This window comes from Trachemys scripta, chromosome 5, assembly GCF_013100865.1.
Source record: "Trachemys scripta elegans isolate TJP31775 chromosome 5, CAS_Tse_1.0, whole genome shotgun sequence".
Lineage (NCBI taxonomy): Eukaryota > Metazoa > Chordata > Testudines > Emydidae > Trachemys > Trachemys scripta.
Window position 1 is genome coordinate 25,615,523 of NC_048302.1, and position 27,095 is coordinate 25,642,617.

Consider the following 27,095-nt stretch of genomic DNA (forward strand, 5'->3'; position numbering starts at 1 on the left):
TACACAGCGAGTGATTAGAGTTTGGTTAAATGGCTCTCAGCATCCACACTATACACATTGTTCCAACGCCAATGGTTGTGTGTGGGGATGCCCAAGAGCTGTGCCTGTGTGTGTGTGTCTATATGTCCCCCAGCACATCGGTATGTACATGTGCCCCCAGCAGAACGCTGTGTGTTTGTGTGTATGTGTGACCCCGGCAGAGCACTGTGTGTATCTGTGTGTACATCTGCCCCTGGCAGAACGCGGTGTGGGTGTTTGTGTGCCTCTGGCAGAGAGCTCTGTGTGTGCGTGTGTATGAGTGCCCCTGGCAGAACACAGACTGGATGTGTATGTGTGCCCCCGGCAAAGCACTATGTGTGTGTGTGTACATGTGCCGCTGGCAGAACACGGTGTGGGTGTTTACGTGTGCCACGAGCAAAATGCTCTGTGTGTATGTGTGCCCCTGGCAGAATGCGGTGTGGGTGTTTACGTGTGCCCCCGGCAGAATGCTGTGTGTGTATGAGTGCCCCTGGCAGAACGCGCTGTGGTATGGATGTGTATGTGTGCCCCTGGCAGAGCGCTGTGTGTGTGTGTGTGTACATGTGCCCCTGGCAGAACGCAGTGTGGGTATGGGTGTGTATGTGTGCCCCCGGCAGAGCACTCTGTGTGTGTGTGTGTGTGTGTGTGTGTACGTGTGCCCCCAGCAGAGCACTGTGTGTATGTACGTGTGCCCCCAGCAGAGCGCTCTTTGTGTGTGTGTGTGTGTGTACGTATGTACCCCCAGCAGAGTGCTGTGTGTGTACATGTGCTCCCAGCAGAGCAGTGTGTGTGTGTGTACGTCTGTCCCCAGCAGAGCGCTGTGTGTGTACGTATGTGCCCCCAGCAGAGCGCTGTATGTGTACGTGTACCCCCAGCANGTGTACGTATGTGCCCCCAGCAGAGCGCTGTGTGTACGTGTGCCCCCAACAGAGCGGGGTGTGTGTGTGTGTACGTGTGCCCCCAGCAGAGCGGTGTGTGTGTGTGTGTACGTGTGCCCCCAACAGAGCGGGGTGTGTGTGTGTACGTGTGCCCCCAGCAGAGCGGGGTGTGTGTGTGTGTACGTGTGTCCCCAGCAGAGCGCTGTGTGTACGTGTGCCACCAACAGAGCGGTGTGTGTGTGTACGTGTGTCCCCAACAGAGCGGGGTGTGTGTGTGTACGTGTGCCCCCAGCAGAGCGCTCTGTGTACGTGTGCCCCCAGCAGAGCGCTCTCTGCGTGTGTCTGCCCCCCTTTCCCCCCGCCAGCCCGCGGGTGCCATTTCCCCTCTGGGCACTAGGGGTCTCTCACGCGGCGGCCCAGCGCTGCCATTGTTGCTCCGGCCCGTGGCCACTCAGGCCCAGGCGGCAGGCGCCGCCGTGGGGAGCATGGAGGGGGAGAGCACCTCGGCCCTGCTCTCCGGCTTCGTCTTTGGCGCCCTCGCCTTCCAGCACCTCAACACCGACTCGGACACTGTGAGCCGCCAGCACCGCCCCGGCCCCCGCCGCCTCGGCCCGGCCGCGGCCCCCGCCCCAGCGGGGACAATGGCACACGGGGGTGGCCCGGGGGAGCGCCTGGGGCCCGGAGGAGAGGGGAGGCGGGGGCTGGGGTGGGATGGGGGGGTCTGCCTCGGGGGGGGGTGTTGGGTGGGAGATTATTTGAGATTGAGAAGCGGGTTTTCATCCCCTCCCCACACACACGCGGCTCCCGAGTTTCCCCTGGGCGGGGGAGCCGCCGCTGGGTGTCAGTGACTTCCCCTGGTTTCACTTTCACTACACGCTGCCTGGCTTACTCCAGCCCCTCTCTTGCTGGCTACAGTTTAACAGCCACAGCCCCCTCCCTATGGATGTACATAACTGTGTGTAAAGTGTGTCTGTCCAGACCTACTGCCTCCCCCTGCTGGCCCCCCGGGGCAGGGGTCTGCGGGGGGGGGCAGAAATCCTTTGGGGATTGATTTCAAGGCACAGTTTAAAATACAGTAAAGCACTTTGCTTTGTGAAAGGGAAGGGTTTTACTCCCTGTGTTTCAATGAGGTATTTACAACAGCCCTCTTTTTTTAAAATCTCCCTCACTTCAGATGTCACCACAATTTGAAAGCAGCCCCTGCTTACGTAGGTAGTAGCAATGATGTGGTTATAATGATAAAAGAGAGGTAGGCTTCCATCCTGTACATTGATCAGTATAGGCAGACTCTTGTGCCCATGCAGAAGGCTGAAGATCTAAGTACATGGATGTGATTGCAGGATCAGGGTTTAAGTTATTTCCAGAAGTGCAACATTCTGCCCCCCCCCCCCCCAAAAAAAATTACACATTTGTGCTGAAATGTATTTTATTTCTGGGGAAAAAGACATGTGAAATGCTTTTCTGCCCAGGTTGTAGGAAATTTTCTGGGCTCTTAGTTTAGTGTTTGGATAAACTTGATTGATTTTTTTTTTTAATATCAGAGTTTGAATGATCTTGGTCCTAAGTGAAGATAAGTGTATTTTACCTTGTTTAACAAAAAGTTTGGTCCTTGATCCTGCAAGCTCCTTCTTGCTGGCAGACCACTCTCCCCATATGGAGCTCCATTGATCTCCATGGGGCTCTACTCAAATGCAGGGATCTGGCCAGGCAGATCTAGTTTCAGATCAGGGCATTAGTTTGGAAATGAAATTATAGCTACTGGAAAATTGCTTACAGACCTGATGCAATTTATGATTTTCACTACATTTTAAACTAGAGTCATAGATATCAAGATCCACACCCCCTTTTATCTTGGCAATATACATTTGATCTAGTTTTTAACTTTTTTTAGAAACAAAGAATTTTTTGTATTAAAACCTCTTTTATTACATTAGTGTTTAGAATTTAAGTACACTAATGTCAGGAAGTTTATGGCTTTCAGAACTGTAACTCAGCTACACTGTGGTGTGTGGTGTAAAAGTAGTATTTTCTACTTCTGTATAGTATGTTATGGAATAGTTGTTAGGAGCTGGCCAAACTTTTAGGTCCAAGTCTGACAGGTGGTCATTAAAATTAAGTCCGCATCCCATTCCAACTATTTGGAGGGGGGAGGGATAGCTCAGTGGTTTGAGCATTGGCCTGCTAAACCCAGGGTTGTGAGTTCGATCCTTGAGGGGGCCACTTAGGGATCTGGGGCAAAATCAGTACTTGGTCCTGCTAGTGAAGGCAGGGGGCTGGACTTGATGACCTTTCAAGGTCCCTTCCAGTTCTAGGAGATATGATATTTAAAAAAGAAAGCATAACAAAAGTAAAAAGCAAGCAACAACAAATACATAGATCCCCCAATTTTTTTCTTTACTCATATTTGTGTATTTTAAAACAAAAGGCATCCATCCCACACCTTTATAGCTTTTTATTCTTGTGAAATGTTTCCTTTTTTGCTATTTTATCTTTTATTCCTGCTGTCTCTCCTTCCTATATGCTTTTGCTGAACTTAGGGAGAAGTAGCGTAAGCATTTTGGGAGAGTCATTTTGCTCCACCACTTGTGGTCTTTTCTGTTGTGCCTTGACTGCACTACTGTTTGTGTCAGTAAATCATATGGGGAAATGATTGCAGGCCACACAAAATAAAGGACAGTGCTAAAAGTTCAAGAGAGAGTTAACAAAGATGCTTGCTATGGTAAATTATTTTTGTAAATTTAAGAACTTCTGTCTCCCACAGCTCGTTGTCCAGATGATGGAGTGTAGATTTTTTTAAACATTGTCAATAAAAGCATTATTTCTAGGGCAGTCAAGCGATTAAAAAAATTAATTGTGATTAATCACACAATTTAAAAAATTGTGATTAATCACGTGATTAACAATACTAGAACACTATTTATTTAAATATTTGTGGATGTTTTCTACATTTTCATATATATTGATTTTAATTACAACACAGAATACAGAGTGTACAGTGCTCACTTCATATGTATTTTTGATTAAAAGTATTTGCACTATAAAAAAAACAAAAGAAATAGTATTTTTCAATTCACCTAATATAAGTACTGTAGTGCAATCTCTTTAACATGAAAGTTGAACTTACAAATCTAGAATTATGTACCCAAAAACTGCATTCAAAAATAAAACAATGGAAAACTTTAGAGTCTGCAAGTCCACTCAGTCCTACTTCCTGTTCAGCCAATCGCTCAGACAAACAAGTTTGTTTACATATGCCGGAGATAATGCTGCCCGCTTCTTGTTTACGTCACCTGAAAGTGAGAACAGGCGTTCTGATGGCACTGATGTAGCAGATGTCGTAAGATATTTACATGCCACATGTGCTAAAGATTCATATGTCCCTTCATGCTTCAACCACCATTCCAGGGGACATGCGTCCATGCTGATGACGGGTTCTGCTAAATAACAATCCACAGCAATGCGGACCGATGCAAGTTCATTTTCATTATCTGAGTCAGATGCCACCAGCAGAAGGTTGATTTTCTTTTTTTGGTGGTTCAGGTTCTGTAGTTTCCGCAGCAGAGTGTTGCTCTTTTAAGCCTTCTGAAAACATGCTCCACACCTCCTCCCTCTCAGATTTTGGAAGGCACTTTAGGTTCTTAAACTTTGGATCCAGTGCTGTGGCTATCTTTAGAAATCTCACATTGGTACCTTCTTTGCGTTTTGTGAATCTGCAGTGAAAGTGTTCTTAAAATGAACGACCTGTGCTGGGTCATCATCCGAGACTGCTATAACATGATATAGATGGCAGAATGTGGGTAAAACAGAGCAGGGGATGTACAATTCTCCCTGAAGGAGTTCAGTCACAAATTTAATTAATGCACTGCTTTTTTAACGAGTGTCATCAGCATGGAAGCATATCCCCTGGAATGGTGGCCGAAGCATGAAGGGGCATACGAATGTTTAGCGTATCTGGCACGTAAATACCTTACAATGCCAGCTACAAAAGTGCCATGCAAATTCCTGTTCTCACGTTCTGGTGACATTGTAAATAAGAAGAGGGCAGCATTATCTCCTGTAAATGTAAACAAACTTGTTTGTTTTAGCGATTGGCTAAACAAGAAGTAGGACTGAGTGGACTTGTAGGCTCTGAAGTTTTACGTTGTTTTGTTTTTGAGTGCAGTTATGTAACAAAAAACTACATTTGTAAATTGCACTTTCACGACAAAGAAATTGCACTACAGTACTTGTATGAGGTGAATTGAAAAATACTATTTTTTGTTTATCATTTTACAGTGCAAATATTTGTAATAAAAATAATATACACTGATTTCAATTACAACACAGAATACAATATATATGAAAATGTAGAAAAATATCCAAAATATTTAATACATTTTAATTGGTATTCTATTGTTTAACAGTGCAATTAAAACTGCGATTAATCGTGATTAATTTGTTTTAGTTAATCGTGTGCGCTGACTGTGATTAATCAAGAGCCCTAATTATTTCTAATATGTTTTTCCTCTGTTTGCTCCCCCTACAAAGGAAGGCTTCCTCCTTGGAGAAGTGAAAGGTGAAGCCAAGAACAGCATTACTGACTCTCAGATGGATGATGTTGAAGTTGTTTATACAATCGGTGAGTCTACGCTTGATTTCATTAGGACAGTGCATATGCTTAAGTAACTTACTGAATCTGAGCCCCAGACTGGCAACAAAGACCACTGAATCTTGTCATAATGCTGTATTTAAATGTGGTATTTATCATTTTGTAAGATAATCTTTCATATTTCATCTTCTTTAACTTTTTGAAAATTTTACAGAAATATTAATGTAACAAAATATTTTATCTAATAGTTCTAGATATATGGAAACGAAAGTATGAGTTTATATTTTCTTGAATACATCTTCTATCCCAAGAAGTGACGTTAAAAACATTCTGCCTCTGACTCCTTCTGTTCCCTTGAGTAAGTCACCTAACCTCTTTTGGACCAAATTCAGTCCTGGTGAAATCTGGCATGACTTTGAATTCCATGAAGTTCAGCTCATTTAGACCAGGTTGACTTTGGGCCCTTTTTTCCAATCTGTAAAATAGGTATGCTATTTGCTTTTCTCAGAAGGTGCTATGAGGATTAATTCATTAATATTTAGGTGCCTTGAAGATGAAAAGTGCTTACGTGTCAAAGACTGTTTTATTATCAGAGAGACCAGATGGGTGAGATAATATCTTTTATTGGAGCAACTTCTGTTGGTGAGAGAGACAAGCTTTCGAGCTTACACAGAGCTCTTCTTCAGGTTTTATTATCAAGCAGGCTTTCAACTTGAAGTTTATTTAAAAACAAATTTCTGTAGAGGTATTACGTGCTGGGAAGTCTTATATTTTATATGAACCTTTGAGAAGAAAAAATGAACATAATAGAAGCTAACCCTGTGAAAAACATCACTTGAACATAATGTTATAAAAGTGAGTGCTATTGTAAGACTTAATACTCCCCTCTGCAATGAATATTACTGTGGGAGAATTTGGGCAAAGAAGAGGGTTTTGCATTTAGCTCTGAATGTTAAGAGGTTAGTTCTCCTTATTTCTTCTAGTAGTGAGTTCCATATTCTTGATCCAGCTCCTGTGCAAGGTTCTGCATCCTATAGTAATGAATCTACCCCAGTGGCCAACAGCTCTAGTGCTTCACTTGTGTTAGGTTGTAGTCAGAGGGCATGGCTACACTCGAAACTTCAAAGCGCTGCCGCAGGAGCGCTCCCGCGGCAGCGCTTTGGAGTGCGAGTGTGGTCGCGCGCCAGTGCTGGGACAGAGCCCTCCCAGCGCTGCAGGTACTCCACCTCCACGAGGGGATTAGCTGGGGCACTGTTTACACTGGCGCTTTACAGCGCTGTAACTTGCTGCGCTCAGGGGTGTGTTTTTTTCACACCCCTGAGCGAGAAAGTTGCAGCGCTCTAAAGCGCCAGTGTAGCCATAGCCAGAAAGAGAGAGACTCTCTTACATAACCAGGATCAATTCCATGCAGGATGTTGAAAATCAGGAGAGTCACTTTGGATTGAATTAAATATTTGGAAAACATCTAGATTATTGTGAGCACTACAGTAATACAAACAATAACTTTTCGTTTATGAAACAACTATATTCTTGCATAAAAGTTTAACTGTAAGAATAATTCTGATGCTGAGTGCAAAACTAGAAAGAACGTTACAATTAATTGGTATTAGGTACATATTCTTATGCCCTGATGGATCTGGGCCTTAACTGAAAAATACAAGGCAGTTTGATTAAGTGTATTTTTTATCTTTACTCTTGTTCTCAAAAAATGAAGAGAACAAAATGGGGAAAACCGGCCACGGTTCTTGCTTGGCAAAGCACGAGGGGAAAAAATAGTTTATTGAAAAAACACACCTAAACATGTAGATGGTTTCCCTTTTAGTCTTGAAAAACCATAGGATTATTTTTAAAAAAACTTATTATTTTATTTCCTGACCCAATGTCGGTAGATATTGGAGTTTAGTGTTTGTTTTAAGTTTTAAAGGTCCCTTGATAAAATTTTTACCTCTCAGGAGGGTATGGCTATGAATATAGTCGGCAGAAGAATGAGTGCTGAGTACGTGGAGCCAGAGTAATATGTTATTTTTCTTTCAGATATACAAAAACATATTCCATGCTATCAGCTTTTCAGGTTAGTATCATTAACTAAACATGTACAAAATTAAATGACTGGTTTCTACATCAGTTAATCTCACGTCCTATGGGTGAAAAAATAACGTAGCTAGTGGTGAATGACATATCAGCTTCTCCGAATGACACAGATATGAAATCCCTATGTATCCATTTGATACAATATTGTATTAGTTTTAAGTACTTTTTATTAGATGTATACTGTGTGCATGTATAAATACATATACTGTATACCACCTGTGTTATGAACTGTAGAACCATGGTCTGCACTGTGTGCACTTTGTAATCTTCCTGAGACTCACTCTAACATTAACATTAAAAATAGCTTCATTTAAAAAAAACCCAAAAAACCTTCTTCCCATGGGTGTAGAATTTCCCCCCCAGAATTACACTGGCTCGAGGTAGTAACAGTTTTAAGGTTGGATATCTTATGACCCATCAGGGATAGAAGTGAAAGCATTAAAGCTTTATACCACAGGAAAGGGGAGATTGTCAACTTATCAATGAGCTACACTTCACTTGCTTCTAGTTGTAGAAGATTCTTAGATAACTGGCATTAAATGTGATGTATATAAAAATCTATTTTAGGTCATTTTTAGAGGTTTTAAAAATAGTCATTTTTCTTGTTTCTCCATGGCATGTAAAGTTGAACTCGCAGTAGCAAGGTTCACAGGCAAAAGGATATGAAAAATAGTCCCAATAAACAATTTTTATAACTCTCAAAACCTTAAAATGTTTTATAATAAAAATGATGTGGCCAATACAGAATACATCACAATGTAGTATAAAGGTTTTATTGGCATTCATTTGGGATTACTACAGGTATTCGTATACCCCGATGGATGCTGTAGAAAAATGTAGACGACCCCACATCACTCAATACAGCCAGTCCAAACTCATGTTGCTAAAACCTACAAGCCATGCCACACCACATCATTGCTGACTTTATGTGGCCATGGTTCAGGAAAGCCCTTAAGCATGTAATAAATCCATCCTTATTCCATTAAAATATTTAAACTCGTGTGTCACATTCCAGGTGCAGTCCAGACCGGTGAGAGGTTGTGTCACCACCTACCCTGTAACGCTGGGTGCCTCACAATGCTTTGCTGTTGTAGCTCCCAACCCGTGATGCTTACAAACAGCCTAATGGCATGCAGGTCACACCCTGAGCGCCTGTGTGTAGCTATAGCTGTGTTGCAGCAGCCTGTCAGGAACATTCAAGTCACTCTCTGGCTTCCATCAACTGTGCTTCCTACTTTTATGGTGACCTCAACACACTCCCAGGCCCAAACTTTCCCCAAAACATGTGTTCTGCACTATCCAGCCCTCTCCTGGGCAGTTCGGATATTAGAGGTCCATTGCCACTGTAAGGAGTCAATATGCAACAGTTTGTTATTTTAACTGGAGTTACCAAAACAGTTCAGTTTAAACACAACCCTGGGTTAGTATCTTATTAAAAAATAAAACAAGTTTATTTAACTACCAAGAGAGAGATTTTAAGTGAGTACAAGTATAAGTAGTCAGAAATGGTCACAAGAGAAATAAAGATAAAACACTTCCTAGTAGCTAAAACTTAGTTAGCTAGCCTTGGTTCAAGGTAAAATCCTCACCACGTGTTCCCAGCAACATTGCTGACCAAATTCTCAGGTCAGGAACTCCCCCAAAGTCAGAGGACTGGTTCCTTTGTCTTCTTAGGTGAAAGAGAGAAAGGGAGAGAACCCTTTCTGTGTTTTTGCCTCTCACTTTTATAGTCCACTCACCCTTTGAAATGCATTTCCCTGAGGGTTACCCCTAGATAAAGTTCATTCCAGCTGTAAGGATGGAGCTATGGGGTCTCATTGTGAAAGAGATTCCATGCTGCTGTTTGCTAAAATTCAGATCCATCTGTTCCCGCCCCCATTCTTTGCCACTTGACAGGTGATTGTCAATCAACTTTGATGACACCTGGCTAGAAGCATCAGCTTGTCCTTTGTCTTTGAGAAACTAGTTTACCCATTTCCCAGATTTGTCTGGTAAACACATTATAGTTCATAATTGTTAATACGCATTTCATATAAACATTACACAAGAATATTGATCAGTGTGGTGTTCGTTTTTAAATGATACCTCAATAAGGAATATTTTGCACTGGTGTGTGGGGTGAATATGGGGCACTTTTGGTCACACTGTTCTTAAATGCTTTGCTAAATCGGGGCCTGTATCTGTATTGGAATGTGAATAACGGATGCCATTATTTCAATATCACTTTAAGACAGGCCTAATTTTTTGGATTATTGTTAAGTGTAAACAAGAAAATCAGGATGTACGGGCAAGGTGTTTCCCACTAGACCTTGTTTTAATAACATTTGATCAGATTGAAATGAGGTGGCTGCTAGATTATTTTAAGAAGTATTTACTTTGGAACTGTAATCTTTTATTCTCTGATCCTTCTAATGATCTCTTCTAGCTTTTACAACTCTGCGGGTGAACTGAATGAGCCTGAATTGAAGAAAATATTATCAGGTTGCAAAAAGGTATTTTATTTTTAAAAATAGTCCATACTCTGGGGTTTTATGCAGGGCATTGTGCTGACTGTGTGTAATTGCTACGTTGATTCATATTTTAGTTATCTGTTTCATTCCATAATTTCACTTTAGGTGTTTATTCCCCTTTTTTGGTCTTTTCAGCCCATGACAAAAGTCCAAACTGTACTGAAATTTGGTCCTCACAAAGCAATCCTTTTTTTATTTATTTTTTATTTAGGGTTGGGGAATACTTATTCCCTCTTCTGTGCTGCTGTTGGATTTTTTTTTTCTCATTGCCCAAGTGAACCATTTAAACGCTGCAGTGAGATCATATGGCCTCTTCTGTATTTGGATCAGAGAAACGTTTTTCATTTCAAACAGTTCACTTGAAACACAGAGAGTTGGATTTCAGTTTATTGGAATTTTAGTATATGCATTGGAAGAGTTTGCCCTTTCATTTACTGAATCAGATTGGCATCCTCTTGTCTGACTTAAAATACAAATACTGTATATACTCATTCAGAAGCCGAATTTTTATAGTAAAAAAGGGAAGCATCAGAGAAGGGGGTCGGCTTATGAACGGGTATAGAGAGGGAGAGGTGGGAAAAGAGAGGCAGCAGAGCCACTTCTGGCCATGCTGCTGTCCCCCCAGCCTCCGAAGCAGCTGCAGCTCTGGGGCTGGCAGGCTGCCGCCGCACCACCTGCTGGAGCACACTGTGGCCACGCCACCCGGCCTGCCTGTCAGAGGACGCTGCGGCCGTGCCGATCGGCCATGCTGTCCGGAGCACGCTGCGGCCGTGCCGATCAGCCATGCTGATCGGCCATGCTGTCCGGAGCACGCTGCGGCCGTGCCGATCAGCCATGCTGTCCAGAGCACGCTGCGGCCACGCCGCTCGGCCCTGCCCACCGGAACAGGCTGTGGCTGTGCCGCCTGGCCCGCTGGAACACGCTGCGGCCGCACTTCCCACCCTGCTGGAGCAGCTCTGGCCAGGCCAGAGACATCCTCCCCCAGCCTGCCCCAGCTAAGGTGGGAAGGGATGGGATGGGGAGACTGGGTTCCCGAGCTAGGGGTGGGGGATGGTCACAGGGGTTACTCCCTGACCCCCAGCTTCTCCCCCCCCCCCCCACATCTCCCCCCCAGTTGCTGTCCCGGCCCATCAGGGTAAGCAGCTGGCGCACTGGGACACTTTGTTTACCTAGGTTTACCTCCGTGCCTGCGGACGCTCAAGGTAAACAAACCGTCTCAGCCCACCAGCAACTTATCCTGATGGCCCGGGAGCCAAAGTTTGCTTATGATAAACGAACCGGCTTACGATCGAGTATATATGCTAGTTTATTTTTCATCGAACACCCTTGCTTCAGAATATTTAAACAGGATGACACTGCAGTCTGATGGAGAGGTGTACTGGTACATGGCCAAGTTCGGAGTAAGCTTAATGGTTTGGGCACAAGCTTTGAAAGCGAACCAGTTTTCATAGATTTATATTCTCAGCTCGTGAGGGGTACGAAATGTTTTCAGTAAGGCCTCAATTCAGTAGAACGTAATGGAACTACTTGTGTTGAAGTGATTTGCTGAATAGGGATGGTACTACTTGTGTGTTTAAAGTCAAGCCTGTACTTATATGTTTGCTGAATCAGGGTCTATGATCTTAAAGAATTCCAATTCAGTTCAGGGCTGACCTCTCTTCTGACTTTTTCACACATGTGTGTTTTGTTATGTGGTTGTGTAATGCTAGGGAACGGTAACACTGATTAGATAAATCTTTCTTTTTCCTACCCAGAATGTGATAGGCTGGTACAAATTCAGACGTAATACAGACCAGACAATGACATTCCGAGAAAGACTTCTTCACAGGAATTTACAATCATACTTATCAAATCAGGGTCTTGTCTTTCTGTTACTAACTTCCAGTGTAACTACAGAAAGCTGTTCCACTTACAGATTGGAACATGCTTTGCATAGACCACAAGAGGGGTAAGTACCTCTCAGTTGTTGTTCTCTCTAATTCTAGTAGGACACAGGGATGTATGTATGATATGCTGTGACTTTCCTTATGTTGTTCATTTTTCTAGTATTGCTGACCAAAATTACTATTTTTAATGCCAACGTTGACTGATTCACTTAGGAAACCTGTTGATTTTCTTCATGAAAACAATCTTCAAGTAAACTAGACAAAGTTAGCAAAACAGATTTAGAAATGATTCTTTATACTGGTGGATCCTCCCCTCTCCTTTGTAATTTGGATGGACATCTTTCTGTACATTTTTCTCTCTCTAGTTTCTTTCATTTAAACACTCTGCCCCCAACCCTTTGTTTTCTCAGCTTCAAGTTTTCCAACCAGTATTTGCAGCCCAAGATATAATTAAGTGATCGTGCAAGTCTTTATGTTCTGTCATCATGTGGGGTTTTTTTTGTTTTTTTTTGAGGAACCTTATAGCAGATGTAGAGAAATGTTTAGCAATGACTGTTCTTAGTCTCTGACAAAGTTCCCCTGCCACAGGCAAAGAACAACGTATGCAAGTTCCTGTATTAGATTTCATCACTCTTAATTTGTATCAAATTAACCACCAGGCTATTTAAATTATTGGCAATTCTTTTTAAACAATCTGGGAACTCAAGTCCTTGCAAGCAGCGAACCATCTATGTTAGAGTGGGTTATAAGTTTTCTGACAGAACATTTTTCCATTGGAAAATGCCAGTTAGTTGTTCTGTGGGAATACCCTTGTCCGTGTTTCTTGACCATCTCAAAGAATTCTAATATATGGGTGAGGCATGATTTCCCTTTACAAGAGCCATATTGACTCTTCCCCCAACATTTTGTGTTCATCTCTGTGTCTGATAATTCTATTCTTTATTGTAGTTTCAACCAATTCATCTTGTACTGAAGTTTATTCCTCTGTGAGAATTAATAAAATGAAATTCTGTATCATACATTTTTATGATAAAGAATATCTTTCACAGAGACACCACTACTTCTAAAACTTACAATGATAAATTTTTATGTTCTTGCTTTTTTTAAAAAGTCTTTTCCAGAAAGTTCCTCTGGTAGTTGCCAACTTGGGTATGGCAGAACAGCAAGGTTACAGAACTGTGTCTGGCTCCTGTATTTCTGATGGCTTTGGCAGAGCAGTAATAAAACACAGGTAGGAATGATGCATTTTTTTCATATTGAGCTTGTTTCTTCTAACGATATTTTGTAGATTCCAAAAACTGACATACTGGGAAGGAACCAGCAGTTTGACACTTTCCAAACCATAAAGAGTGGGAAAAAATATTTATATTAAATTTTACCTACAGTATCTCATCTGATACACCCCACAGGTAACCTTCATAACTGAATGGTTTTGTATTAAATAATATGTGCCAAAGAAGATTTGTAGGGTAATTGAACTCTTCTTCTCTAAATGCAAATCAATGACCAGTTCACAATTTTGGGTCTGTGCTTCTTTGTATCCAGATGTAGAATGCCTCATAGGTAAAATTCTAACCCATTAAACCTCTTCAGCAAGTGATGCAACTCTAATTTGCTAGTCAGGTATAACAATCACCTCAACTTTTGTTTTGTAATTCATTGCTTTTCCAAGCTTTTGGCCAAGCTCAATTGTCATATCAAATTGAATGAACACTGTCAGCTTCAAAATAATGTTATATACAAAATGTCTTCACCTACATTACTAATAATATCTTAAATTATTTAAATTAAATCCAATTTACTTTTCTGTAATGCTGTTTGTTCTTTGCATTTCTATAGCTTGGTCAATGAAGTTGAGGTCACTTTTATTTAGTTGATTTTTCATATTCTTGGTGCTGCTGGATTTTTGTTTTAAGAACAGTTTATTTAAAAAATAAATCTATAAGCAATCAATTGAAACATTTCTAATGGAATTTTAAAAAGTCCATGAAAATAATTCTATTAGGTTTGTAACATCTTGCTTTTACAAAATCTAAATGTGGGGCCAGATAAGAGTTTTTCCTTAACTATAATATTACTTTTCCCTCTCTCACCTTCTGAGGATCTGACAATGATTATACTTAATAACAAATTAAGCATCTTGACACCCTGGAAAGATAGAGACTATCCCCATATCACCGTTGGGGAAACAGACACAGAAGTTAAATGACTTGCCCAAAGTCACTCAAGAGTCTTTAGAAGAGCTGGGAATACAACCCACAGGTCATGAGCCTGTGTTTTAATCGCTTGCTAGATTATTCTTTACTATGAAATATTCTGTAGTATGGAGATTATATCCTGCACTTAGAGGGACACTCAAATCTTTCTCTATAATGTTTGAGTCTGCAACTGGCTGGTGAGATGTTTCATACAACTTGGCATTGTGCTCCTGTACACCCTAATAGTCCCATCAATGGCTGTTAGCCAGGATGGACTGGGGTGGTGTCCCTAGGCTCTGTTTGCCAGAAGCTGGGAATGGGCAACGGGTGATGGATCACTTGGTGATTACCTGTTATGTTCATTCCCTCTGGGGCACCTGGCATTGGCCACTGTTGGAGACAGGATACTGGACTAGATGGACCTTTGGTCTGACCCAGTATGGCCATTTTTATGTTCTACTATGCCCCTATATAAGGGTCTCTCAGCAGCTTTCCTCTGGGCACTGTCCCCTGCCCTGCTTTATCCCCACATCTGCCACTCTGCCCAGCTCCTTCCTGTGGGCTTTGATACCTGCTTGGCCTATTCTTCCAATAGGTTCAATTCTGCACTGCTCTCTCCTTCCCCAGGATGCTGTCCCTGACTTCTCCCGGCTCTCTCTCCAGAAGACTGTTTTTGTCTGGCTGCCTGAGACCCTGACCCTACCTAAGCAATGCAGTTGGCTGGAGAAGAGGGGCACACATTCTCTTGGCTTGCAGCCTCTTGCCCCCACACGTAGCTCACTACTGCGTGAGAATGAAAGGAACAGATCCCTCTTGCTACCAAGCTGCCTCCAGTCCCCTATGCTACACCTGCCCACATAGAGTGCAGCATTCCTGCTCGGCCTATGAAGGGAGCAGCCTCTCTGCAGGAGTCAGTAGGCCCTGCAGCTGCTTCTGTTGTGGACACCCAGAACTGCAGTCCAATCCTAACAGCTAAGGTTACCATCAGTGGCAGCAGCAGCTATAGCTCAGCTAGAAGGCCTACGCTACCAGGAAAAAATGTGTAGAACCCCTAGTATATTCCCTGCTGCATGCCTGTTTCCCTTACTCTGAGAACCTCTGCTATAGACCGCTGTACAGAGATGTATTTAGATTGACTTGTATATATGTTATCTAACCCTTTTACCACAGATTCTGGATCCGAGGAGAGGATAAAATCACAAAACATCTTATTTAATAAAACTTTTAAGAAACAAGTATCTCCCAGTGCAAGGTGTACTGTTAATCAGCAGTTAATACTGGGATGGTACATACTAAGTAAAAACATACACCTGAATATCTGTACAGTATGCAACCTCCCTCTTCCCCTCCCCCCCCCCATTGTATATTTACATGGGACTTTACAATACATAGTCAGAATCCTTGCATAAAGAGCTTACAATATAAGACTAGACTAAAACACTGGGAGGGGTTTAAATGGGAGTGAAGACTAATTATTATCTCCCTTTGAAGGCTGAACAACTGCATTATCCTTCTTATTTTTCACCCCACACCTGCTGGTATTTTTTTCTTTCTGCTAACCATTTTAGTCTTGGAGTCCAGAGACCTACAGTTTATATTCTAACACAAAAGTAAAAGCCAAAAGTCCACTATTGCTCCTCTTTGAAAACCCGTTATGCTTAGGGAATTACTGCTGAGGTAGACATCTAAGTTAGACTTCAGTGAACAAAAGCATCACTCAGTACACAAGCATAGTTAAGTTTAATTCTACATTGGGCTTCTTTTTGTGTCTAAAGGTCAGAATTTTTTTATGAAGATGGATCACTAAAAGAGGTTCATAAGATTAATGAAATGTATGCCACCTTGCAGGAGGAATTGAAGGTAGGTCATTAACTTTCAGAAAAGCACAGCTTGTTAAATCGTAGATGTTTAAGGTAGCACTGCAAACAAGTCAGATAATCACACAGTAGGTCCTGACTCTCATTTACACGAAGGCAACCTAACATAACACAAAGAAGCCTTAAAGTGACTGTAAATATAATTTGCGCCCACTTCAAGGCCCTTTTGTACTGCCAACATGATGTAAAGTGGCATTACTGTACATGAGAATTAGAGACAAGGTATCTTGTGCAGAAATATGCAAATATAAAGGAGGTGGAAGAAAGACTTGGTACAGGACAGTAAATCATACAAAATCTAGCATTTCCGTTAACTCCCTGGATGATTACAAATAATGACCCAAAACAAGAAGAACTTGAGTTATTTGCTGGGATCTCAAAGCAGGGCTTGAAAAATATACCTGATACAAAAGATGAAGAGCTGTTGCAGAAGGGACAACCCACTAAATACCAGCATAATACCAAAGAAGGCAAGTTCCTTCCCTCCATCTGCTGAAAAGGGGCAAGGTGCTGTTATTCCTAGTAGGATGCTCTGCCTGAGTCTGCTATATCGGTCAGTAATTCTTGTGGATAGCGGTCTCCCTCCCCAGACAGCTAGAAATTTAGATCTCTTCTACAAAACCCTCCTTTTTTGTGTGGGGAGAGGTTCACTGGTTCCTGTAAGAGATTGGAATGAGGCGAATGGTACCCTCTGCTACTCTACTCCCAATCTTGTCTTTTAGTTTCTCTTCCCCATAAATATCTATGCCTTCCACACCTTTCTTTCCAAAAGGAAATCTGGATTAAGAAGTAAAACGGGTGAAAACATTAATCTGCCAGATTACGTAAGTGTTAACATCTCCGAGGAAACTGAGCAGTGAATGAAATGCTTGACTGAGATTGTGAACTCTTCAAGGGTGTGTCACCTTCAAACTAGCATATAGGTCTGCTCTTAAGTGCTGAAAATTCTATGTAGGAAACTTTCTGGCTGGCAGGGCATAAACTATGAATTTCAGTACAACATAGCTTTTATTTTTTTTTTTTTTAAGTTTCTAATCCCTGGGGTTGTGAAGATTACATCCAGTTCATATTTGAAAAGTTAACTGATAACTTATTGAATGATAGCTGTAGTATCTTTGCTGCAGTTCATATATTTTCCAATGAGCAAAAAGAGTGATAGACAGACTAGTTATGATTTCATGTTACTGTCCAATGGAATTTTGAGGTTCAACAAGGACAAGTGCAGAGTCCTGCACTTAGGACAGAAGAATCCCATGCACTGCTACAGACTAGGGACCGAATGGCTAGGTAGCAGTTCTGCAGAAAAGGACCTAGGGGTCACAGTGGACGAGAAGCTGGATATGAGTCAACAGTGTGCTCTTGTTGCCAAGAAGGCTAACGGCATTTGGGGCTGTATAAGTAGGGGCATTGCCAGCAGATCGAGGAATGTGATTGTTCCCCTTTATTCGACATTGGTGAGGCCTCATCTGGAATACTGTGTCCAGTTTTGGGCCCCACACTACAAGAAGGATGTGGAAAAATTGGAGAGAGTCCAGCGGAGGGCAACAAAAATGATTAGGGGTCTGGAGCACATGACTTATGAGGAGAGGCTGAGGGAACTGGGATTGTTTAGTCTCCAGAATGAGAAGAATGAGGGGGGATTTGATAGCAGCCTTCAACTACCTGAAGGGGGGTTCCAAAGAGGATGGAGCTCAGCTGTTCTCAGTGGTGGCAGATGACAGAACAAGGAGCAATGGTCTCAAGTTGCAGTGGGGGAGGTCCAGGTTGGATATTAGGAAACACTATTTCACTAGGAGGGTGGTGAAGCACTGGAATGCATTACCTAAGGAGGTGGTGGAGTCTCCTTCCTTGGAGGTTTTTAAGGCCCGGCTTGACAAAGCCCTGGCTGGGATGATTTAGTTGGGAATTGGTCCTGCTTTGAGCAGGGGGTTGGACTAGATGACCTCTTGAGGTCCCTTCCAACCCTGATATTCTATGAAGCTTACAGCAAAGTTTTCAGACTTTTCCCTAATTCAGGATAAATTTAGATCGTGCTTGCTCAAAAAAGATCTTTCAGGCACTTAGTCCTAAGGGAAACCAGAGATATCTTAACAGTGCTTCAAAGTTCCATGAGGAAGCACAGCAGTTTTCCATTCCCCACAAGAAAAGGGTGTGTTCCCAAACACAGACTGCTGGACAGAGTTTTATTAGTCACTGCTACTAGACCATATGGAAGACTTGGATTTATTAAGTTTTTTGTAGCACAACTAGCTTTAGTTAAACTTAGTGTGTTCAGTCTTCTAAGAGGAGTTCCGCAACATGATTATGGTCATGGAAGTCTTGGCTTTGTCCAATAAGACTTTTGCAAACATCAGGAAAGAAAGTTGGCCCCTTATCTGGTAATGAGTCTGCAATCACAGTTTTTAAAATTAATGAGCTATTGCATTACTTTTTGAAAATTGGTCTTGAGAAAAATAAGTAGGTAGTATGGCTATTTGGAAATAATAAGGATTGTAAATACTGTTTTTAAAAACAGGAGAAATTAAATGTGAATCATCCAGAGTTGCTAAGTAGTATGCAACTCAGAGTCAGATGGGAACAAGGTAGTTTACTAAGCTGCTGGAAATTTGTAAGTAGTATCATGATCTTAGACATCCGAATGGAAGGGGCTAGGGGAAGAATTTTCTTTTAAATACTGAGTAAAGACAACTTTACCATTACTAAGGTCGCATCCAGGAGATAGGTTCCGAGCACAAAAGAAACAGCTGAATCATAAGCACTATATACAGAGGATTAGAGAGAAACTTGGCTGTCCTTTTAACTTAAGATGAAAAATAATGCAAGAAGGAACACCATTCATGTAACTTTTATAGACTTCAGTAAAGCACATGATACAGTACCTTACTTTCTTGAAATAGTCATTCAAAGTTATTTGGATATGAGTAATACCTGTCATCCTGAGGAGTGTCACAAATCAGTTAGGTTCATTTTTTTAAAACCAAGTGAATTCAGTTGTTAAAAGTGGTGGAAGTAGGAGTAGTAACATGAAATTAAACAAAGGAAAACGTGGGAAATTTCAAGTGGTATTTGGAATAACCCTGATGGGAGAATGTAAATTGGCCTCCAAAAGGAAAGAAATAAGTCTCATTTCTTGACTTTAAAAGGAGACTGTATAAAATACTAAAATATATTGTAGCAAGCCTTCTAGGATTATAGGTAGAATGGATTAGAAGATTTTCTAAGTGTTTTCCAGTTAGTTGCTGATTCAGTAATCTTGCTGTTCACTATACCCTAATGTTGCTTTGTATGCTTTGTTTAGTCGTACTGGATCTTGTTTTTAAAAGACATTGTACAATATGTTAACTTTTTTTTTTTAAGGATGCCTTGAAATTTATCTGGAACACTTAAATAAATAAATCCAATATAAGACTTAATGACTACAATTGAATGTTCAGTAGAATTGACTTCTCTTGCAGAAGATATGTTCTAAAGTAGAGGGCAGCGAACGATCAGTAGAGAAACTTCTAGCAGAAGTGGACCAACTAAAACAAGCAATAAAAAGAAAAAAGGAGCAGACACAAACTTCAGGTAATGTAGAAAGATTATCAAGCCTCTCCATGGAAATGAGTTATGTGGCAAAACTGGACCTGTAAACAATACTTAATATAACTATTCAAGAATGACATTAAGGTAAACCTGATATTTCAGCTATACTTATCCCACTAAGTTCAGTCTGGTCTAAAAACCCCACAGTATGGAATTAATTCTAGAGTCTAAATTAGTGAGTAATCTCTACAGTTGCAATTTCAGAAGTTTGCCACTAGATATTAAACTTACATATGAAACACCACTCATTACTGGCACTCATCTTTATTCTCAGTGTATCAAAAAATAATTTGCTAACCATTGAATTTTTTACAAATGGAGTCTGAAAACAGTTTGAATATTTGGGTTTAGCCAGCATCACTTTCTAACTACCAGTCAAAAGGGAAACTTAATACCTTTTCTTGAAAGAATAATAGTCATAGTACTAATCATAGTAAGGTAATTGATGTATATGAACATAATTCAGTAGAGAGGTCTACGTTGGTAATGTATAAAAATGAAAAGGACTATTCTGCACATTAAGCAACTACAAAACTTTAAAACAAAAAGGCTACTGAACACTAATGATGGGAATACTAGAAAATGCTATTTTGAAATTCTTATTTTTTCTATTATTCAGGAGAGAACAAGTGTGTTTCAGATGAACCAAAGGAGAATGTTTTCCTTTGTCAAGCTTTACAAACATTTTTCCCAAATTCTGGACTTCAGACCTCCCTTGTTTCCTTAAAAGGCAGGCACATTTCTAAACACTGCTGTAACACTGACCACAAAATAAATGTAATGGACAAACTGACTCTAATGCAAGAAGACAGTGACTTTTCTGAAGCTGGAACAAGGCAGATAACCAAGCGTAAAGCTAGTGTGACCACAGCTGGACGAAAACCATTCAAGAAATCACGCTCATTACAACTTCACCATAAGTTACTTAAAGGGGACCAAGACAACAGAGACCAAGAAGGAAAGCTTGTAATGAGTGGTACTGAAACAGATGAGGAAACTTTGGAGAAACTCAAGGACACTAATGAATATCCACAATCGCCAACTTTTTAATCCTTTTGGGCCAGGTGTAGGATTTTCCTCAGGGTGACCACTGCTGCACCAAAAAAATGCTGCCAACACATTTACTATGTTCCATCAATTGACAGTAGGGCTAAACTAATGTATTTAAGTATCATTTTGTAAAAAATTTTAAATGTAAAACAGTTTTTTTAAATGCAGGTATCTTATTTGGAAAATATAGAGAAGAGTCCAGATTACATTCCCTCACTCAGCATTCCCTTTCTTGCAGGGCTCACAGTAGGAATAGCAGTAGAGTACAGACATTGAAACTGAAGAGCTGCTGCAACTGTCAGAGTTGGGATGTACTGTACCTTGCCTTTTTAAGTGATGCTATGTACTTATTGCTAAACTATTGTTAAAGGAGGCTACCACCACATGTAGGCTTTGCTTAGCAGCAGCTGATGTATACAGTGCCAAAGCAGCTTGGGATCTGGGTCTGCTACAATGTTAAGAGCAAAAGTTGCTGTCTTACTCTAATCACTTGCTCTCTTGCATTCTGACCATTTATATTTTGGGTTTTATTTGCAAATGGCTCCTATGATGAGCAAGTTTAATTCCATGTTTCCTGTACTTCAAACTCAGAAAGGTATGGAGGAGAGTCCTGCTGCATTTTAAGATCAGATGATAATGCAGGAAAACAGCACACAAGTGTTTTGAGAAGTTTCCTACAGGTTTTAAGTTTTCTCTATTGCAAACATGAAGAACTTTCTCTCCTTATGAGTGCTCAATTCTGTTATTTGTTATGGTGTGTAATATGTCATAACTTCTTTCAGGCAATTATGTAAAGGAATGCCAAGCATTTTAGGTAAGAGTATAACTGACCTGAGCATCCATTCTAAAATTGTTAGTATTGTGTTACAGAAGTAAAGGTTCTGGTAGTAATGAGCACAAACATTATAAACAACTTTATTGTTTTATGCACAATTTACATAATTTACTCCGGATGCCTGATATCACAAATTTTTGGGTCATTAAGAAATGTTGGATCCTTGTACACAACTGGCATAAATCCTGCAAGAAATTAATACTGGTAAGTGTTTAAATAAAAAATAATTTTGTCTACAAAAGCTAGTTTACAGCTATGCTTACCAATTACATGAGCTCTTTTAATGGCTTTTGAAATCTCTTTCTGTTTCTTCCCACACAAACCTGTAAAGACAGTTTTTTAGCATCTTATTTCAGGTATCCAAACAATAGACTCAGTGATGAGGTCAGTTATTAGGGATTCCCTTGGGCCTTTTTTAAAGGCCTTTTTTCTTACTAGAAAATAGATAAATCAGATTACAGAAACTATTAGTATGTAGAAAGTGTACAATTCAAATGTTTGAATTCCTAATCATGAAAATACCCAGTTATGTCATGTTACTCGGTGGTTTCACAATGGATAGTAATTGTTACCACTAAGATGGTTAAATACAAAATGCTAAATTTTAATATTAGCCCAAAGTAAACACTTGTAATAAGATAAACATAGATTACTTGTTAAATTGACATTAGACTACAGCTTACATACCTGTTATATGTCTGCCATAAATGCGACCAGTATATGGAGAGACAAACTGGGACAGAAGCTATTGAAGAACCAAAAAGTTTAATAAATATTCTTGCAAACCAGTAACTTTAAACACTATTTTTTTTAAAAAAAAGTTGTATTCTGACACTATTCTATGCTCCCTATGTTGTGGCATTTGGCATTATTTGCCTTAAAGAACTTACCACAAGAATAACCTGCTGGCTTTTAAACCAGAATTTAAAAACCCTGTATATTAATGTTCTAAATAGGATCACCTTTTCTGTGGCGCTCATCTTAGTTCTTTACAAATATTAAGAAATTAATTAGCCCCTCACCTCCTATGGTTATTATCATCTGCATTTTACACATCAGGAACTGAGTCACACATTAAGGCCAGAAGTATCTGCTAGCTTTGGAGGTCCAGTTTGAGAATCCTATGGCGTGAGAACTCCCATTAATCTCCACTGCAGTTGTGATTGCTCAGCACTTCTGAAAGTCAGAGCCCGAAACATCTCAAAGAGACAGCTGAAAAACTGTTGTGTCTTTTTGCAAAACTGAACTTACTTTCCTGAGGAAAATTTTTGTATACATTATCAGCCAAATAAATGAATACTAACTTCCCCTACAAGTTAGTACATTAAGCTCTTCACTCTTCTGAATGTCATGCCTCACCCACACAACCCTGTGGGGAATGTCTCCTCCAATAAGGCTAGAAGACCCAAACTATTCTGTAAATAAGATTTCAGTCTTCTAGTCACTCAAAGCAAATGATAGTTCAATCGATTATTGTCCTAACCTCCTGCCCCTTGTGGAGAGCCCTACAGCATCAGTCTAGGTTTGCATGCCGTGCTCATCACCATAAAAATCATACCTGTGCCCCAAATACATCCCCCAGCAGTGCCATTAAAAGCCACAAAATGAAATTGACTGTCAATTTACCTCTGCTTCTGCAGTTGCAGCATTTCCTCCAGTTAGTACAAAGAGAACAAGCTAGTGGGGAGTATTGCTCAGACTCTGCCCCAACTTAATACCCTTCATTTCTAGAATTGAACCCCTCTAGTCCCATTTTTCCCTGGTTCCTCCTGCCTAACTAGCAACTACCCCACAAAGGCAATTGTTTGGTCAATTGTATAAGACAATCACTGCACAAATTCATATTGTAAAGAATCTCACCTGTACATTCTTGTAGTCTACATTTATTCCACACAAGACACATCTTTTAGGAGGATCCTTATAGGGGTTTTCCATTTCAACTGGCTGAAATAAGAAGTAGTTTTTGGATTTTTTAATCCCCCCCCCAATGAGACAAAAAATAAAGTGGCTATACACAAAAGAGGATATTCTACTTCTTGATTTCATTGGAACACAAATAAAAACATTCTGTAAAATTGAAATGAAGGCTGATTTTAAGACTTAGCAATAGCACGTCATTAGAGGCGGTTTCATATGGCAAACCTGGACCTTTGCTTCCCAGGCTGCCATAGGTTAAAAGTAGGGCTTTTGATTAATCAAAATTAACTCACGCTATTAACTCAAAAAAATTAATCGCAATTTAAAAAATTGTGGTTAATTGCAGTTTTATTCACATTGTTAAACAATAGACTACCAATTTAAATTAATTCAATATTATTGGATGTTTTTCTACACTTTCAAATATATTGATTTCAATTACAACACAGAATACAAAGTGTACAGTGCTCACTTTATTTCTATTACAAATATTTGCACTGTAAAAATGATAAAAATTCAACTCACCTCATTCAAGTACTATATTGCAATCTCTTTATCGTGAAAGGGCAACTGCACTCAAAATAAAACAATGTAAAACTTTAGAGCCTACAAGCCCACTCAGTCCTACTTCTCGTTCAGCCAATCGCTAAGACAAACAAGTTTATTTACATTTGTGTGAGATAATGCTGCCCACTTCTTATGTACAACGTCACCAGAAAGTGAGAAGAGGCATTCGTATGGGACTTTTATAGCTGGCATTGCACGGTATTTACTTGCCAGATGCGCTAACCATTCGTATGCCCCTTCATGCTTCGGCCACCATTCCAGAGGACATGCTTCCATGCTGATGATGCTTGTTAAAAAAAATAATGCATTAATTAAATTTGTGACTGAACTCCTTGGGGGAGGAGAATTGTATGTCTCCAGCTCTATTTTACCTGCATTCTGCCATATGTTTCATATTATAGTAGTCTCGGATGATGACTCAGCACATGTTGTTCATTTTAAGAACACTTTTGCTGCAGATCTGACAAAATGCAAAGAAGGTACCAGTGTGAGATTTCTAAAGATAGCTACAGCACTCCACCCAAAGTTTAAGAATCTGAAGTGCCTTCCAAAATCTGAGAGGGATGAGGTGTGGAGCATATTTTCAGAAGTCTGAAAAGAGCAACACTCTGCTGCAGAATCTACAGAACCTGAACCACCAAAAAAGAAAATCAACCTTCTGCTGGTAGCATCTGACTCAGATGATGAAAATGAACATGCATCTGTCCACACTGCTTTAGATTGTGATCAAGTAGAACCTGTCATCAGCATGGACGCACGTCCCCTGGAATGGTGGTTGAAGCATGAAAGGACATAAATCTTTAGCACATCAAACATGTAAATATCTTACGAAGCCGGGACAACAGTGCCATGAGAATGCCTGTCCTCACTTTCAGGTGACATTGTAAATAAGAAGTGGGCAGCATTATTTCCCATAAACGTAAACAAACTTGTTTGTCTTAGCAATTGGCTATTTTTGAATGCAGTAATTTTTTGTACATGATTTTACATTTGTAAGCTCAACTTCCATGATAAAGAGACTGCACTACAGTACTTGGATTAGGTTAATTGAAAAATACTATTTCTTTTGTTATTTACAATGCAAATATTTGTAATCAAAAATAAACATGAAGTGAGCCCTGTTCACTTTGTATTCTGTGTTATATTGAAATCAATATATTTGAAAACGTAGAAAACATCCAAAATATTTAAATAAATGGTATTCTATTATTGATTAACAGCACGATTAATTGAGATTAATTTTTTGAATCGCTTAACAGCCCTAGTTAAATGTAGAGATACTGATCTTGTCTGTAAGGCACTTTTCTACTTGTATGTATAGAGGCCATCATCTTAGTATTGAGCAGTTAACTCTTCCCTCCTCCCCACGCTATAAAATAAATGGCTTTTAGTTTGTTCTATGTAGCATCACCATGACAACTGCTGGAACTCAATAGGTGGAAGCAGTAGGTTTCCTGGTCCCCTTCCTTGCTTGAAGGATGCTCCTCTAGGAATAATTTAGGGATGAATGTGACTATATTAAGGCAAGAGGAGGAGGAGGGGTGGCTGAGTGGGGGATGCAGGGACACATGGGGACAGGGGGTCTGCATGGCGGAGACTCCCTAACTATCGTCCCACCCCAAAAAAAGACTGTTCCATACTTCTCACACCCACACCCAACAGCCCTCCAGGTTCACCTCCAGGCTTCTTTGCAGCAATTACTTCCTTCTCCCTCAGCTCCTCCATTACCCCTGACTCCCCCAAGCCTTTCCACTCCTTCTGAGGGGTGCAGGAAATAAGTTTCTGTATTGTAGTTTAAATGCATTATTACTCAAATTTATATATTAATATGCCTACTAAGGAATCTATTTATCAAAAAACATTTCCTGAATCATTGTTTTTGTCTGTAACAATACAGACAAAAACATACTTGTTGACAGATATTTTGAAATCAATTACTAAAATTGAAATTGGCATGATTATGTTATGTTGAAAATTAAAATATGCAGATCTTTTTATTTTTTGGCACAGAATTCCCCCATGAGTAAACTCATACTTTTAAGAGCTGTTTTTCACAGCACTATAAGCTTAGTTAACAACAAAATGTGTCAAATTAATGCCTCTTACCAGATCCACTTTGTGGGCCACCAGTTCCTCCTGTGAACTATATCCCCTTCTCCACAACACTGTTGCCAGAACAAAATAAAAGCGGCTGTTAAATCACTTTAAAAATACTGCCTCTAAACAACAAAAAACAATTTCCTGCCTAAACTGAAAGTTGTGCATCTTCCAAAGAGAGAAGTGGGTTGCTTGCATAAGGAGTTTTTCCATTAAGAGATTATGCACAGGGTCGGGAAGACATTCTCTGAAAGCTCAACGTCTTCACCTGCTGTTTGTTTCCCTATTTTAAAATACTCTTACAGGTGCATTAATGTAACATTTCTGAAGTAGGCAGACCACCTACTGGCAGCAGGGATCCTGTAAACACCAACCTCTGGCTCCATCCGTGGGCAGGGAACCCTCCCTCCCTATACTAGACCAGGGCAGGGGTGATGACAGCCCGGCGTGGCTCCCCGAGCTCTGGCGAAGCCATCCCCGCCTGCCTCCTGCGGGGGACAACCCCAGAGGCTTCAGAGGGGAGACACGCCGGAGCCCCTCGTCCATGCGGTACCAACCCAGCCGGGTCGGTGCTCTGCGGCCCCGGCACGCTGAGGGTGGAAGCTGGCTGGAGGCGGGCGCTGCCGAGGCTGCGGCCCGGCCCTGCGGAGCCGCGGCTCCCAAGCCGCAGACAGAGCGCGAACACCGGCCAGGTATTGCACGTACAGTCCCTCCCTGCCGCCCCCCCGCCCCCGAGACCTCTCACCCGCACAGAAGGCGCTGGCGCCTTTACCGGCTCCCAGGATCTGCTGGAGCCTCCCCCAGCCCCGGAATGAAACCACACGGGTGGCGGCGACCACCGCCATCTTCCTCCTGCTTGGCCCTTCGCGGCACCCGTCCGGCTGTTTCTACACTGTGCTGCGGCCACCGGGGCTTGGCGTCCTTGCCCCGCAAGTAAAAATGGTACCCAATCAGAGCGCAGCTAGCCACAAGGCAACCAATGGGAACACGAGCACCGC

The 27,095-nt window shown here is 41.1% G+C and overlaps 2 protein-coding genes across 4 annotated transcripts; one reads left to right on the forward strand and one right to left on the reverse strand.

Annotated features, from left to right (window-relative positions):
- The first annotated feature begins 1,295 nt into the window (after window positions 1–1,295).
- ABRAXAS1 (abraxas 1, BRCA1 A complex subunit) lies at window positions 1,296–21,937 on the forward strand. Of its 2 annotated transcripts, none has more exons than XM_034771598.1 (9): window positions 1,296–1,468; window positions 5,424–5,514; window positions 7,519–7,555; window positions 10,001–10,067; window positions 11,840–12,033; window positions 13,083–13,202; window positions 15,945–16,029; window positions 19,502–19,613; window positions 20,251–21,937. In XM_034771598.1, exons 1-9 carry the CDS (start codon window positions 1,382–1,384, stop codon window positions 20,679–20,681), a joined length of 1,224 nt encoding a protein of 407 aa, XP_034627489.1. In that variant the 5' UTR covers window positions 1,296–1,381; the 3' UTR covers window positions 20,682–21,937. The 2 variants fall into 2 exon arrangements, with proteins under 2 accessions (XP_034627489.1, XP_034627490.1); XM_034771599.1 differs by having other exon boundaries at window positions 5,428–5,514.
- Window positions 21,577–27,014, reverse strand: MRPS18C (mitochondrial ribosomal protein S18C). Of its 2 annotated transcripts, none has more exons than XM_034771601.1 (6): window positions 26,870–27,014; window positions 26,107–26,165; window positions 23,377–23,460; window positions 22,204–22,261; window positions 21,780–21,839; window positions 21,577–21,701 (listed from the first exon to the last, which is right to left on the reverse strand). In XM_034771601.1, exons 1-6 carry the CDS (start codon window positions 26,940–26,942, stop codon window positions 21,625–21,627), a joined length of 411 nt encoding a protein of 136 aa, XP_034627492.1. In that variant the 5' UTR covers window positions 26,943–27,014; the 3' UTR covers window positions 21,577–21,624. The 2 variants fall into 2 exon arrangements, with proteins under 2 accessions (XP_034627492.1, XP_034627491.1); XM_034771600.1 differs by having other exon boundaries at window positions 26,843–27,005.
- Window positions 27,015–27,095: the final 81 nt, after the last annotated feature.